This window comes from Lethenteron reissneri, chromosome 63 (genome assembly GCF_015708825.2).
Source record: "Lethenteron reissneri isolate LAM-NWPU_2019-01 chromosome 63, ASM1570882v1, whole genome shotgun sequence".
NCBI classification, from domain to species: domain Eukaryota; kingdom Metazoa; phylum Chordata; class Hyperoartia; order Petromyzontiformes; family Petromyzontidae; genus Lethenteron; species Lethenteron reissneri.
The window spans coordinates 1624608-1641647 of NC_083841.1; the positions used below are offsets into that span (position 1 = coordinate 1624608).

General features: G+C 55.2%; 1 protein-coding gene across 1 annotated transcript in view; it reads left to right on the forward strand.

The window, feature by feature from the left end:
* Positions 1 to 1985: 1985 nt before the first annotated feature.
* LOC133358797 (uncharacterized) overlaps positions 1986 to 17040 on the forward strand; it is a 59817-nt gene continuing 44762 nt past the window's right edge. The window contains exons 1-2 of the mRNA XM_061577245.1: positions 1986 to 2019; positions 7219 to 7493. Of these exons, the coding sequence (XP_061433229.1) occupies positions 1986 to 2019; positions 7219 to 7493 (309 nt within the window). The remainder of the gene's footprint in view (positions 2020 to 7218; positions 7494 to 17040) is intronic.

A 17040-nucleotide genomic window follows, 5' to 3' on the forward strand; every position in this document is an offset into this window, starting at 1 on the left:
GCTGATGATGATGCTGCTGCTGATGATGCTGCTGCTGATTATGATGATGATGATGATAATGCTGCTGATGCTGCTGGCGATGCTGCTGCTGATGATGATGCTACTGCTGATGATGATGCTACTGCTGATGATGCTGCTGCTGATGATGATGCGAATGATGCTGCGGATGATGATGCCGCTGCAGCTGATGATGCTGCTGCTGATGCTACTGCTGATGATGATTCTGCTGCTGCTGATGATGATGCTGATGATGATGCTGATGATGATGCTGCTGCTGATGATGCTGATGATGATGCTGATGATGATGCTGCTGCTGATGATGATGATGCTACTGCTGCTGATGACGAGAGTAACAGGCGCTATAAGGCTGCTACCGGCAGAAGGCAGCCCATTGTTGTACAACACTTGTATGCTCCCGCGCCCGTACGGAGTCCTCGACCTTCATCATCCACGCGCTGACCACAGTGGTGAAGTATGGTCAAAGACCCCCCCCCCCCCAGCTCCCACGATCCAGCGGTGGGCATGTGATGTTATAAAGGGGCACTTAATAAATAAATAAACACCTAAATATTCAAGCGCACCAATGTTTAACTTGCATAGTGAAGTAAATGTATTTTTTCATTTACTACACAGCCAGATAATACGCAAATCGCTAACCTTAAACACCCGGTCGTTCGTAAAAGTCGAAGGCGGTATAGTACTACAGTAATAGAGCAAGTACAGAATCACTGAACCGGAGTTGATAGCTTGAAAGCATTTAGCGCGGTGCCCTTGAAAGTGTGGGGCCCGTAGCTACTACTACACGTGTAGCTACTACATATGTAACTACTACTACATATGTAGTAGCTACTACACGTGCAGCTACTACACATGTAGCTGCTACATATGTAGCTACTACACATGTAGTAACTACTACATATGTAGCTGCTACTACACGTGTAGCTACTACACGTGTAGCTACTACACGTGTAGCTACTACATATGATGATGATGCTTTTACACAAGTAGTAGCTACATATGTAGCTTGCTACACGTATAGTAACTACTACATATGTAGCTGCTACATTGCTACTAGGATAATCCGGCACTGATGTACAAAGACAAAGATGTCCCCGTGTAGCCTTATCAGACTGTAGGGGCAATTAGCGAGTAGCACCTATGAAGGCCGGCACGGCACACGAGGGGGTGGGTGGCCAACACCACGCCCGGCCGCCTTTGTCTCCCTAGCGGCGATGGTTACTACACACCGCTCCAGATACTCATTTGAGGCTGAGTCGACCTAATGCACACACACACACACTCGTGCACGCGTGTGTGTGTGTGGGGAGCGGTAGTGTAGCGGTTAGCGCGACCCGGGATCGATTCTCGCTCAAGGCCAACACCAGCGACGATTCTATCTGAACCGGTCCTGGGCCTCCTCCCCTAGGTCGACTCAGCCTCAAAATGAGTAGCTGGTGCGGAGTGTGGTTAACATCGTCACCGGGGAGACAAAGGCGGCCGGGCCGTAGTGTTCTGCCACCCACTCCCTCGTGCGCCGTGCCGGCCTTCATAGGTGCTGCTACTCGCTAACAGCACTTGCCCCAACAGTCTGTTACAGGCTATACGGGGGATCTTTGTCTTTGTTTTTTTGTACGTGAGTGCCCGTGTGTGTACGTGTGCGTGTTCACGTGTGTGTGTGCATGTGTGTGTGTGTGCACGTGTGTGTGTGCACGTGTGTGTGCAAGTGTGTGCAAGTACGCGCGTGTGCACGTGTGCGTGTGCCCGTGTGTGCGCGTGTGTGCGTGTGTGTGTGCACGTGTGTGTGTACGTGTGTTTGTGTGTGTGCAAGTGTGTGCACGTGTGTGTGCACGTGTGTGTGCACGTGTGTGCACGTGTGTGTGTGCAAGTGTGCGCGCGTGCGTGATAAATCGAAAACTCTTTACCTGATCTGAACTTGTTCCGTATGAGGATGGACTGCTCATGTCCCAGCAGCGTCATACTTCGATATGCAGGAGCCGCAAGTCAGAGACAGGACTGGCGGTCGGTACGAAGGGCTCGCTTCAGCCAGAGAGAGAGAGACACGCGCTTCGAGATAGAGACACGCGCACGCACAACACAGACACTGCGCGCAACTCGTGTGTGCCTCTCAAGCTACTGACCGGGGGCGTTCCTCTACTCTCTCTCTAATCTCTCCACTCTCTCTCCACCCTCTCTCTCCTCTCTCTAATCTCTCTCTCCTCTCTCTCTAATCTCTCTCTCTCCTCTCTCTGACACTTTGAGTAGCGACCGAGTCGAGCGGCAGGCAGAGGCACAGGTGACTCGCTCGCTCTGCGCGAGCTGCGTGCAGAGAAGCAGCTTCGTCTGGGAGCGCCCCGCTCGTGCGACACCCTGTCAGCAGCCCTCCCCTACAGCTACACACACACAGCACACACACACAGCTCCTACCCCCCCCCCCACACACACACACAGCCCTCCCCTACAGCTACACACACACAGCACACACACACAGCTCCTACCCCTACCACACACACACACACAGCCCTCCCCTACAGCTACACACACACACAGCCCTCCCCTACAGCTACACACACACACATATACACACACAGCCCTCCCCTACAGCTACACACAACACACACATACACAGCACACACACACAGCTCCTACCACACACACACACACAGCTACACACACACAGCCCTCCCCTACAGCTACACACACACACAGCACACACAGCACACACACACAGCACACACACAGCCCTCCCCTACAGCTACACACACACAGCACACACACACAGCCCTCCCCTACAGCTACACACACACACAGCACACACACACAGCACACACACACAGCTACACACACACACATCCCTCCCCTACAGCTACACACACACACACAGCCCTCCCCTACAGCTACACACACAGACAGCACACACACACAGCCCTCCCCTACAGCTACACACACACACACAGCCCTCCCCTACAGCTACACACACAGCACACACACACACAGCACACACACAGCACACACACAGCCCTCCCCTACAGCTACACACACACAGCACACACACAGCTCCTACCCCTAACACACACACACAGCCCCTGCCACACACACACAACCACACACACACTACCCCACACAGCACACACACACAGCTCCTACCACACACACACACAGCCCCCACACACACACACTACCCCTACCCCCCACACACACACAGCTCCTACCCCCCCCACACACAGCCCACACACACTCACACTGCCCCTACCCCCCCACACACACATCCCCTACCACACACACTACCCCCCCCCACACACACACAACCCCTACCACACACACACACTACCCCACACACACACACACACTACCCCTACCACACACAAACACACTACCCTACCACACACACACACACTACCCCACACACACACTGCCCCTACACCTCCACACTCGCAAAGACAAAGATCCCCCGTATAGCCTCCACAGACTGTTGGGGCAAGTGCTGTTTGTGAGCACCTATGAAGGCCGGCACGGCACACGAGGAGGTGGGTGCCCAGCACCACTCCCGGCCGCCTTTGTCTCCCCAGTGGCGATGTTTACTAAACACCGCAACAGGTAACTAATTAAGGCTGAGTCGACCTAGGGGTGGCCCAGGACTGGTTAAGATAACCGTCCACTGGTGGTGTTGGTTCGAGAGCAGGAATCGTAGCACAGCGCGCTAACCGTTGCGCCACCGCTCACCACACTGACAACGCCTGCACAAAGACAAAGATTCCCCGTGTAGCCTTCAACAGACTGTAGGGGCAAGTGCTGTGAGCGAGTAGCACTTTTAAAGGGCGGCACGGCACACGAGGGGGTGGGTGGCCAGCACTACGCCCGGTTGCCTTTGTCTCCCCAGTGGCAATGTTTACTACACATCACACCAAGTACTAATATGAGGCTGAGTCGACCTAGAGGAGGCCCAGGACCGGTTAAGGTAATCGTCACCGGTGGTGGCCGTGAGCGGGAATCGAACGTTGGTCGCTGGGTGCGTAGCGCTAACCGCTACACTACCGCTCCCCAACAACAACAACAACCGCCATTCGTCACTAAGTGGGGGCGACGTCACCCCGACGCTTGTGCCAGGCTATGTGCACGTTGAGGCCACGTGAAGTGTCGAACGCCCGCTGGCAGGAGGTCACGGGGCAGACCCAGCAGGTGCCACGGGTCGACTGACTGAGATGAGTGGCTGATGCACCACCTGTGCCCCCTACTGTGCCAACTTGCTGTGCTTTAGCCACCTGGCGCTCCACTTGTTGTTGTGAGCGTCGCTCCTCCGCCCTCTGTTGTTGTTGGAGGGCGACTGCCTCCAACTGCCCAGTAGCGTCCTTCACGAGCCTCCTCCACAGAGGCCGATCTTGACACCGCTGGTACCAGTCATCGGCAAGACTTTGTCCAGATCTTTCAAGGATATGTGAGCTCCTCACACAATCCAGCCTGGTTAAACCCAAGATGGATCGTAGGCAGGCCAGCCTAAATGTTTATAACCGGCGAAGATGTTCCTTTTGGGGGGTCCACGTTTCGCAAGCATAGAGAAGGGAGCGAATGACTGGCCGAGAAGACCTGAAGCTTTGTGCGGAGCGACAGACCAGGTTGCTTCCACAAGGCGTTATGCAACCGATGAAAAGATATTGCCACTCGACTGATTCGGAGTGAGACCTCTGCTGTTAAACCGGAGCCGGTCATGAGCACATTGCCCAGGTATGGGAAACTCTCCAATCTCTCCACAACTGCCCTATCACCAATTGGGAGTTCTGGGGGTGGAGTGTCCGATAGTACAAATTAGTTTTGATGGGGCTGATTGTAAGTCCCCACCTCTTAGTGGTAAGCTCCAGGTTCAGCAGCAGCGCCTCCAATTCCTCCTCTGAGTGAGCAGCAATTACCAGATCATCGGCATACATAACGTGGTTGAGCAATATGGAGCCATCCCTTGACTGCACACGGGCATCGATCAGCCTCCCATTGCATCTGTACCAGATGGAAATTCCTCCGGTACAGCTATTGAAGGCTTCACGAACTACGTGGTCGAAATAGATGTTAACTAATATGAGAGCCAGAGGACATCCCTGTCGCACCCCAAAGTGAACAGGGAAAGGCTCCGACTCCCGGCCACGTAGTTTTATCCGGGCCCGCTCACCATCATGAAGGTCCTTAATGATCGTGAGCAGAGGGTCAGGGACTCCGAAAGCACGAAAAACAACCCAGAGCCCAGGCCTACTGATGGTATTATAGGCCTTGACCAGGTCAATAACGCAGAGGTATAAGCCTTGTTGGAATTCCCTACACCTTTGCTGTAGCAGACGGACAGAAAATATGGCATCTGTGCAGGACCGCCCTTTCCTGAAACCGCATTGGGGCTCTGCAAGCCTCTCCTTAGCGTGCCTGGCAAGGCGATGTTGAATAATCCTTGCCAGGACCTTTCCCGGCACACTGAGGAGTGAGATGCCCCTGTAGTTGTTACAGTCTGTGCGGTTCCCCTTCTTAAAGAGGGGGACCACCAGGGCATCCTTCCACAACCTGCGGAACCCATCAAGTGGTCCAGACTGTTGTTATGATATCAGGTAGGGCAGTCTGTACACAAACGCCACCCTCCCTTAGCATTTCGCTTGGGAGATCATCTTTGCCCGGTGCCTTTCCTGGTCTCAGGCTCTGGATCACCTTCAGTACTTCCTCAACAGATGGCACCTCAACCAGCCACTCACAGGGGGTGACTTTCTCCTCCAATATTTGAGGCACCGCAGCCTCAGCAGGATCATCCCCACTTTGTCCCACGATGTTTTCCAGGCTGAGGGATCTCCCCTAATGATGGCAATAGGAGTGGCGCTGCGGGTTACCACGGCCCATTGAGGCAGGCTCCATCTCCTCAGCAATCCGCGACCACCAACCATCTTAGCAGCGCCTCACGGCTCTCCGAACCTCCGACAAACACACGCCACACAGACACACACACACACGCCACACCACACAGACACACACACACCACACAGACACACACACACCACACAGACACACACACACCACACAGACACACACACCACAGACACACATACCACACACACACAGACACACACACAGACACACACCACACACACACACACCACACGGACACACACACACGCCACACACACACTACACAGATACACACACCACACACAGACACACAGACACCACACACACACAGACACACACACAGACACACACCACACACACACACACACCACACGGACACACACACACGCCACACACACACTACACAGATACACACACCACACACAGACACACAGACACACACACACACTCGCCACCCATCACTCCACCCTTGACAGGTTCTCTCTCTCTGTCCTCTCCACGCCTCATGCCCCTCCTCTCCTCTACCCCACGCAGCGTCTCGTCGTCATCATCATCATCGTCAGAAATGGAAGCGTCGTCATCATCAGCAACAGTTGGAGCATCATCATCATCATCTCAACCATCGTCGTCAAATTACTCAGTTGGGATCAAAGGCAAAGATCCCCCGTGTAGCCTGAACAGACTGTTGGGGCAAACGATTCTAGCGAGCGGCACCTGTGAAGGCCGGCACGGCGCCAGGTACTCATTTGAGGCTGAGTCGACCTAGGGGAGGTCCAGGGGCGGTTCAGATAATCGCTACCGCTGTTGGAACTCGGTCCGGCCGGGCTCCCCAGTCCTCAACTGGGATCGCATCAGCAGCAGCAGCAGCAGCAGCAAGGGATCACCCGCCGACTGGCTGACTGATGCCCGCTTTTGCCGCACAGAGACAGCTGACATCAGGGTCTCCCCCAGGATAAACAACAACAACAACTTCGCCTTCCGAGACGTATTCGTACAATGTGGGTGCAATATCAAAGTCGTCTTCGTCTTGTTGTTATTGTTGTTGCATTATAATATCATCAGCATCATCATCAGCAGTAGCGAGTGTTGTATGGGTGTAGTATGGGGGTCGTATGATGATCATCATCATGGAGCGGTGGCGCAGTGGTTAGCGCACCGCACTGCGTACCTAGCAAAACAGAAGTTCGATTCCCGCTCACGGCCAACATCGGTGACGATTATCTAAACCGGTCCTGGGCCTCCCCTAGGTCGACTCAGCCTCAAATGAATACCGCGGTAAACATCGCCACCGGGGAGACAAAGGCGGCCGTGGCAAGGCGTGGCCACCCGCGTTGCGGCCTTCACGCAAAGCGGAGCAGCCGCTGGCGGCAGCGGCGTGGGCCCCGGGAGGAGTCGGACGAGGGCCTCCTCGGGGCCACCGCGTGGCCATCGTGTGGCCGCGTGGCCTCGGGGCCACCGCGTGGCCTCGGGGTCACCGCGTGGCCTCGGGGGCCACCGCGTGGCCTCGGGGCCACCGCGTGGCCATCGTGTGGCCGCGTGGCCCCGAGGCCACCGCGTGGCCTTGGGGCCTCCTCGGGGCCACCGCGTGGCCGCTGTCGCCGTGCGCGGGTGCAGAGGAGAAAGCTGTGACGCTGCGTGGCTTGAGGGTGGTGGGGTGGTGGGGGGTGGTGGGGGGGTGGGGGGGGTGGGGGTGGTGGGGGGGTGGGGGGGGTGGGGTGGGGGGGGGTGGGGGGGGTGGGGGTGGTGGGGGGGGTGGGGGGGTGGGGGTGGTGGGGGGGTGGGGGTGTCCGTGGCGACACAGCCACGTGTTGCCGTTCTTCAGGATTAGAAGAATGACGCGCGAGCGTGTGGGTGTGTGTGTTTGTGGGTGGGTGGGGTGGATGCGTGGGTGTGTACGTGTGGGTGGGTGTGTGTGTGGGTGTGTGGGTGGGTGCGTGGGTGTGTGCGTGTGGGTGGGGTGGGTGGGGTGGGTGCGTGGGTGTGTGCGTGTGGGTGGGTGTGTGTGTGGGTGTGTGGGTGGGTGCGTGGGTGTGTGCGTGTGAGTGGGTGGGGTGGGTGGGGTGGGTGCGTGGGTGTGTGCGTGTGGGTGGGTGTGTGTGTGGGTGTGTGGTTGTGGGTGCGTGTGAGTGGGTGGGGTGGGTGTGTGTGGATGTGTGTGGGTGGGTGGGGTGGGTCGGGTGGGTGGGTGTGTGGGAGCGTGTTTGTGGGTGTGTGGTTGTGTGTGGGTGGGTGTGTGTGTGTGGGTGTGTGTGGGTGGGTGTGTGTGTGGGTGTGTGTGTGGGTGGGGTGGGTGCGTGGGTGTGGGTGTGTGTGGGTGTGTGGGTGTGGGTGCGTGTGAGTGGGTGCCCACGTTGCTCCGAGGGAAGCTGCGTGGCAGCGCACATTTCACCTCGCGTCGGTGCGTGACATTTTTTTTGTTTTGAGCGGAAATCGACCTCGGGTCTCAGCCGAGTTCGTAGCACAGCGCGCTAACCGTTGCGCCACCGCTCACCACACTGACATCGCCCGCACAAAGACAAAGATCCCCCGTGTAGCCTTCAACAGACCGTTGGGGCAAGTGCTGTTGGCGAGTAGCACTTTTGAAGGGCGGCACGGCACACGAGGGGGTGGGTGGGTGGCCAACACCACGCCCGGTCGCCTTTGTCTCCCCAGTGGCGATGTTTACACGTGCACACCCACGTGTACACGTGTGTGTATACGTGTACACGTGCACACGTGTGTGTATACGTGTACACGTGCACACGCACATACGCACGCGCTCACGCAGGGACACAAATACACAGGGAGGGCGTGCCAGCTGTGTCCACGCGTCAATCCCTGGCACCGCAGCCTCCCTGAGCCACGGCTGCACCTGTCCCGGGCCCGGCCACCCCGGGCCGGCCAACACGACCACCACGGCCCTGCCACGACCACGGCCACCCCGGGCCCGGCCACCAATGCCCGGCCACCACGTGGCCTCACCACAACGACCACGGCCACCACGGCCCGGCCACCACGTGGCCCGGCCACCACCACGACCACCACGGCCACCACGTGGCCCGGCCACCACCACGGCTCTGCCACCCCGGGCCCTGCCACCACCACGGCCACCACGGCCACCACGTGGCCTCACCACCACGGCCACCACGTGGCCTCACCACCACGGCAACCACGTGGCCTCACCACCACGTGGCCTCACCACCACGTGACCTCACCACCACGTGGCCTCACCACCACGCGGCGCGCCACAACAAGCGGGGAGCGCGCGCACCGCTACAAAGACAAAGATCCCCCGCGCGGACCTTGACGGGCCGATAGGGGCAAGTGCTGCGAGCGAGTAGCACCGGCGAAGTGCGGGACGGCACGCGGAGGGGCGGGGGGGGGGGTGTGGGGGGTGTGGGAGGGGGGGTGGGTGGCCGGCAACCACCCCCGGCCGCCTTTGTCTCCCCGGCGGCGATGTCTACTGGCACCGCACCGGTGCTGGTGCTGGTGGTGGCGGTGGCATCCGCCGAAAGGTCAGCGGAATGACAGAGTCGGGGTGGAGGCGCGGAGTTCATGGGGGGGGGGGGGGCGAAGGGGGTGCCCATGGTGACAGCTGACAGCTGTCTCTCTGTGTCTCTCTCTGTGTCTCTGTGCGTCTCTCTGTGTCTCTGTGTGTCTCTCTGTGTCTCTGTGTGTCTCTCTGTGTCTCTGTGTGTCTCTCTCTCTCTCCGTGTCTCTGTGTGTCTCTGTGTGTCTCTCTCTGTGTCTGTCTCTGTGTCTCTCTCTGTCTCTCTCTGTGTCTGTCTCTGTGTCTCTCTCTGTGTCTCTGTGTGTCTCTCTCTGTGTGTCTCTCTCTGTGTCTCTGTGTGTCTCTCTCTCTGTGTCTCTCTGTGTCTCTCTCTCTGTGTCTCTGTGTCTCTCTGTGTCTCTGTGTCTCTCTGTCTCTCTGTGTCTCCGTCTCTCTGTGTGTCTCACTGTCTCTCTGTCTCTGTGTCTCTCTGTGTGTCTCACTGTCTCTCTGTCTCTCTGGGTCTCTCTGTCTCTCTCTCTCTCTGTCTCTCTCTTTCTCTCTGTGTCTCTCTGTGTGTCTCACTGTCTCTGTGTGTCTCTCTCTCTGTCTCTCTGTGTCTCTCTCTGTGTCTCCGTGTCTCTCTCTGACTGTCTCTGTCTCTCTCTGTCCCTCTGTCTCTCTCTGTCTCTCTGTGTCTCTGTGTCTCTCTGTGGTCTCTGTCTCTCTGTGTCTCTGTCTCTCTGTCTCTCTATCTCTCTCTGACTGTCTCTGTATCGCTGTGTCTCTGTCTGTCTCTCTCTCTCTCTGACTGTCTCTGTCTCGCTGTGTCTCTGTCTCTCTCTGTGTCTCTCTGTCTCTCTCTCTCTCTCTGACTGTCTCTGTCTCGCTGTGTCTCTGTCTGTCTCTCTCTCTCTGTGTCTCTCTGTCTCTCTCTCTCTGACTGTCTCTGTCTCGCTGTGTCTCTGTCTGTCTGTCTCTCTCTAACTGTCTGTGTCTCTGTGACTGGGGGGGGGGGGTTATCTCGACTTCAAGCTTTCGTGACTGCAGGAATTCATACTCTCAAGTCACATAGATAGGTTCAAAGAAAATTAAAAAAAACTACGTTGTTTCGATCACAACACAAAAGCGATCGTCAGAGACAGAGAGAGAGACAGAGAGAGAGACAAAGAGAGAAACGTAGACTCCAAATATACAGCAGCAGCAGCAGGTGTCAGGGTCGGGATCGAACCCACGACCTCCTGTGCACCAGGCGAGGTAGTTAACGTCTCCTAGCCACCGTGACGCGTCTGGGGCCTTGAGTCGAGTCGTCGGTAAAAGCCTCGTGGGACCGGTGAAACCTGCGGTGCAGTGTCTCACCTGTGACCAACAGGGATTCGGATAACCCAGTGGCGTAGTAACTACATCATCAGTGACGTAGTAACTACGTCATCAGTGGTGTAGTGACTACATTATCAGTGACGTAGTAACTACATCATCAGTGACGTAGTAACTACATCATCAGTGGCGTAGTGACTACATCATCAGTGACGTAGTAACTACATCATCAGTGGCGTAGTGACTACATTATCAGTGGCGTAGTAACTACATCATCAGTGACGTAGTAACTACGTCATCAGTGGTATAGTGACTACATCATCAGTGACGTAGTAACTACATCATCAGTGGCGTAGTAACTACATTATCAGTGACGTAGTAACTACATTATCAGTGGCGTAGTGACTACATCATCAGTGGCGTAGTAACTACATCATCAGTGACGTAGTAACTACATCATCAGTGACGTAGTAACTACATTATCAGTGACGTAGTAACTACATTATCAGTGACGTAGTGACTACATCATCAGTGGTGTAGTAACTACATTATCAGTGGTGTAGTAACTACATCATCAGTGACGTATTAACTACGTCATCAGTGGCGTAGTAACTACATCATCAGTGACGTAGTAACTACATCATCAGTGGTGTAGTAACTACATTATCAGTGGTGTAGTAACTACATTATCAGTGGTGTAGTAACTACATCATCAGTGGCGTAGTAACTACATTATCAGTGACGTAGTAACTACATTATCAGTGGTGTAGTAACTACATTATCAGTGGTGTAGTAACTACATCATCAGTGGTGTAGTAACTACATCATCAGTGGTGTAGTAACTACATTATCAGTGGTGTAGTAACTACATCATCAGTGGCGTAGTGACTACATTATCAGTGGTGTAGTGACTACATTATCAGTGGTGTAGTAACTACATTATCAGTGGTGTAGTAACTACATTATCAGTGACGTAGTAACTACATCATCAGTGACGTAGTAACTACATCATCAGTGACGTAGTAACTACATCATCAGTGACGTAGTAACACGTTATTATCACTTGGGGAGTCGCGGCTATCGATCTGGTGGTGGCCCCAACACAACAAACACAACAGCAACAACAATAACAAGAAGAAATAGCAGTTCGATATAAATTATGTTGTGAATTTCGATGTAAAGCTTTCGTGACTGCAGGGATTCATCTTCTTGGTTCTTTCGGTAAAGTCACGTAGAAGGGAAGTAATAAAATAATAAAAATAAAACATAATAAAACAATTCTCACTAGAATTGTTTTATTATGTTTTATTTTTATTATTATGTTGTGAATGTAGATGAAGATGACGATGATGATTTAAAAGTGCCCAGCTCCAGTGGCTGCCTCCTATCGAAAGGAAGAACGTTCCAGACGGCCGCAGGACCGCATCTGCAAGCGCCGTGCGATGACGCGGTGACCACCCCCGTTGTTCGATGGCAGCAGCCACAAAGCCACCGCTACTGCCACCGCCGCTGCGAGGATGACCGGAGTCTGCGTGGTGATGGTTTATTCTCTTTGACGATGGTGATGATGATGATGCTGAGGGAGGAGGAGGAGGAGGGACTGGGAGGAGGAGGAGTGCCTGGTGGATGAAACCGGAGATGCCCAGAATCCCGGTCGAGGGAATTCCGCTCCGCGCCAGTTGCTATTTCGGAACCGATTGTGGACGAGCGTGGAATGGAGGGAATGTGTTTTGTTTGTGCGCGAGTTGAATAACTTTGTCTTGGAGCCCGCTTCCTCCTGCGTTTGATGTGACGGTTCGCGCCTCTTTGAGATCGTGGCAGCGTTGCCCGAAACGTCGCCTCTAATTGGCACGTCGCTTGAGGGCGCACTGTTGTTGTTGTTGTTGTTGTCGTTGACGCTGGGTTGTTGTTGCACCACTACCAACGCAGCAGCACCACCAAATGATGCCTCCAAATCAGCTGGAGCCTCCCGTGCACCACGTGACTCCTGGGTGGCCACGCCCCCCACACCGAACCCCTCCCCTCTCAGGGCGCGGTTGGCAGTTGGAGGAGGTAGTGATGGGTGGGACACGTGGTGTGCAGCAGGAGGTAGTGATGGGTGGGACACGTGGTGTGCAGGAGGAGGTGGTAGTGATGGGTGGGTCACGTGGTGGGCAGGAGTAGGAGGTAGTGATGGGTGGGACACGTGGTGTGCAGAAGGAGGAGGTAGTGATGGGTGGGACAAGTGGTGTGCAGGGTGCAGGAGGAGGTAGTGATGGGTGGGACACGTGATGTGCAGGAGTAGGAGGTAGTGATGGGTGGGACACGTGGTGTGCAGGAGGAGGAGGTAGTGATGGGTGGGACACGTGGTGTGCAGGAGGAGGAGGTAGTGATGGGTGGGACACGTGGTGTGCAGGAGGAGGAGGTAGTGATGGGTGGGACACGTGGTGTGCAGGAGGTTGTGATGGGTGGGACACGTGGTGGGCAGGAGGAGGTAGTGATGGGTGGGACATGTGGTGTGCAGGTTAGTGATGGGTGGGACACGTGGTGTGCAGGAGGAGGTGGTAGTGATGGGTGGGACACGTGGTGTGCAGGAGGAGGTCGTGATGGGTGGGACACGTGGTGTGCAGGAGGAGGAGGTAGTGATGGGTGGGACACGTGGTGTGCAGGAGGAGGTGGTAGTGATGGGTGGGACACGTGGTGTGCAGGAGGAGGTGGTAGTGATGGGTGGGACACGTGGTGTGCAGAAGGAGGAGGTAGTGATGGGTGGGACACGTGGTGTGCAGGAGGAGGTGGTAGTGATGGGTGGGACACGTGGTGTGCAGGAGGAGGTGGTAGTGATGGGTGGGACACGTGGTGTGCAGGAGGAGGAGGTAGTGATGGGTGGGACACGTGGTGTGCAGGAGGAGGAGGTAGTGATGGGTGGGACATGTGGTGTGCAGGTTAGTGATGGGTGGGACACGTGGTGTGCAGGAGGAGGTAGTGATGGGTGGAACACGTGGTGGGCAGGAGGAGGTAGTGATGGGTGGGTCACGTGGTTGTGCAGGAGGAGGTAGTGATGGGTGGGACATGTGGTGTGCAGGTTAGTGATGGGTGGGACACGTGGTGGGCAGGAGGAGGTAGTGATGGGTGGGACATGTGGTGTGCAGGTTAGTGATGGGTGGGACACGTGGTGTGCAGGAGGAGGAGGTAGTGATGGGTGGGACACGTGGTGTGCAGGGTGGAGGAGGGCAGGCGACACAGACGGGCACCGCAGTGGCACCCTGAGGTTAGCGACCAAAGGGACATTCCCGTGTTGCCAGTTGCCCAGCTCGCTTCGGTGGCAACAGCCCGCAGTCACGATGACGTCACAGTTATTAGTAGGGGAATGTCTTTGTTGTTGCCAGTATCAAACTATCGATTAATAAAAAATGTTATTTTAAAAAAAAATTTGGCATAGATAAGTTAAGGTGTTCAAACATCGAATTGACGCTCAGACACACACACACGCACGCGCCTACTACAAGGCATCGATTCAGCTTAAATGACAGACACGTGGGGTAAAGCACGATCATGAGTGCGCTTCGATGCTGTCCGCACTGCCCCCACCACTGGCTGGCCCCCAGCAGAGACAGACGCAGAGACACGAGGCGACCAGCACCAGGGCAATGCCATCGCCGAAGCGTTCGCGCGGCTGAGCTTCAGCAGGCGACTGCCTCGGAGTTGAGAGGAACTCGCGAAACTAACGCCGCCTTGCTGGGAGAGAGCAAACGCAGAAGACCCCCCCCCCCCCCCCCCCCCCCCCCCACTGGGTTCGATGCTGCCCGATGCTGCTCATGGTCCCGATCCGAAACCGCCGTCACCCCATCGCACATGCGGATGACAAGCTGACCATCCGCTAATGAGAAATACAAACTGCCCAGTAGCAGTGTGCGACTGAGGTCATCCAGAACAGAGACCGTACAAACATTACACTCGACTCTTAAAACCAACGCGGTTGTATTTGACAAGGTAAGGCCCCAAACTTAATTTGGAGCTTTCGTGACTGCAGGAATGACTCTTTGGTTCTTTCGGTAAAGTCACGTATAAAGAGAAAATAATAAATTAAATAATAGCATACGACGTTTCGATTGCAACACAAGCAATCATCATCAGGAATAAATGAAATAGAAACACAAATCTAGTATACTTAGAAATGGAATGTAATACAACAGAGAGTCGGATAACATAACAGTCAACACCCTATCTGGTTGATTACGTTCTTCCTGAGAATGCTAAATTTGAGAGAGAGATAAAACACAGAACCAGAGACATATAGACAGACATATAAGTAGAGACAGATATCACAGAGATACATAGAGAGAGAACAAACATAGGCACATGTTTGTTCTCGCTCTATGTATCTCTGAAACGTCGTATGCTAGTATTTAATTTATTACTTTATCTTTATACGAGACTTTACCGAAAGAACCAAAGAGTAAGGTAAGGCCTAATTCAGCTCGGTAGCTCTTGTCATCGTCATCGCGAGTAAATGTACAGCAGCAGACGAAGTCCTGCAAACGCGTGGCGATGTCGATTCTAAATGTGGAAGGGAAACATCGGCAGGACCCGGGGAAAAATCCACGCGACCACGGGGAGAGAGAGAGAGACGCAGACTCCAAATATACAGCAGCAGCAGCAGGCGTCAGGGTCGGGATCGAGCCCACGACCTCCTGTGCACCAGGCGAGGTAGTTGACATCTCCTAGCCACCGTGATGATGATGAGAGAGAGACATGCAAACTCCAAATATACAGCAGCAGCAGCAGGCGTCAGAGTCGGGATCGAGCCCACGACCTCCTGTACACCAGGCGATGTAGTTGACATCTCCTAGCCTCCACGGCAACTCCTGCTCCCAGTCCAAACCTCTTCAGTTGCTTACCCCATTCTCCTGCCCCTCCACCGTGCACACTTCACGAGCACCCCCCACTCACTCACCCACTCACTCCACACCTCACCCACTCACCCACTGCTTCCCCACCTAGCCCACTCACTCACCGACTCACCCACTCACCCATTCACTCACTCAATCACCCACTCACCCACTGCTTCCCCACCTTACCCACCTACTCACTCACCCACCCACTCACCCACTCACTCACCCACTCACCCACTCACTCACTCACCCACTCACTCACTCCTTCCCCACCTCACCCACTCACTCACTCACCCACTCACCCACTGCTTCCCCACCTTACCCACCCACTCACTCACCCACCCACTCACCCACTCACTCACCCACTCACCCACTCACTCACTCACTCACCCACTCACTCACTCCTTCCCCACCTCACCCACTCACTCACTCACCCACCCACCCACTCACCCACTCACTCACCCACTCACCCACTCACCCACTCACTCACCCACTCACTCACTCCTTCCCCACCTCACCCACTCACTCACTCACCCACCCACTCACTCACCCACTCACTCACCCACTCACTCCTTCCCCACCTCACTCACCCACTCACTCACCCACCCACTCACTCACCCACTCACTCACCCACTCACTCCTTCCCCACCTCACCCACTCACTCACTCACCCACCCACTCACTCACCCACTCACTCACCCACTCACTCCTTCCCCACCTCACTCACCCACTCACTCACCCACTCACCCACCCACCCTCTCACTCCCCAGCCCTGTGGGCCACGGCTTAACTCGGAACGTGGAGACGGCGACGCGCGGCTGGGGAGAAGGCGGAGTGGGGGGGGCGTCAAGAGAGAGGGTACGACGCTCGTGGAGACGGAGCGAAGTTGGAATCAGCGGCAGTAGCAGCAGCAGGGGGTGATGGTGGTGGTGGCGATTATGACGATGATGATGATGGTGGTGACGATGATGGTGGTGATGGCGATTATGACGATGATAATGATGGTGATGATGGTGGTGATGGCGATTATGACGATGATGGTGGTGACGTTGATGATGGTGATGACGATGGTGGTGGTGATGACGATGATGTCGGTGGTGGTGGTGGTGATGATGATGACGATGTTGGTGGTGATGATGGTGATGATGACGATGATGGTGACGATGATGATGATGACCAGAATGATGGTGCTGATGATGATGATTGTGATGATGATCAAGGTGATGATGATGTTGGTGGTGGTGATGACGGTGATGGTGATGGTGGTTACCTGAGCAGTGTCTGGCTGTTGGAGCGACAAGTCAGAGGCGTCTCGTGAAGCGAGCTTCGCCGCTCTGGGTTCCTGCCTGCCTGCCTGGCTCGCCTCTGATGAATGCCCTCCACTCAAAACATTGCGGTGACCGCCCGTGAATATACACACACACACTGAGTTTGTATACACAGACACACACACACACGGGGAGACACACACACACACGGGGAGACACACACAGACACACACGGGGAGACACACACA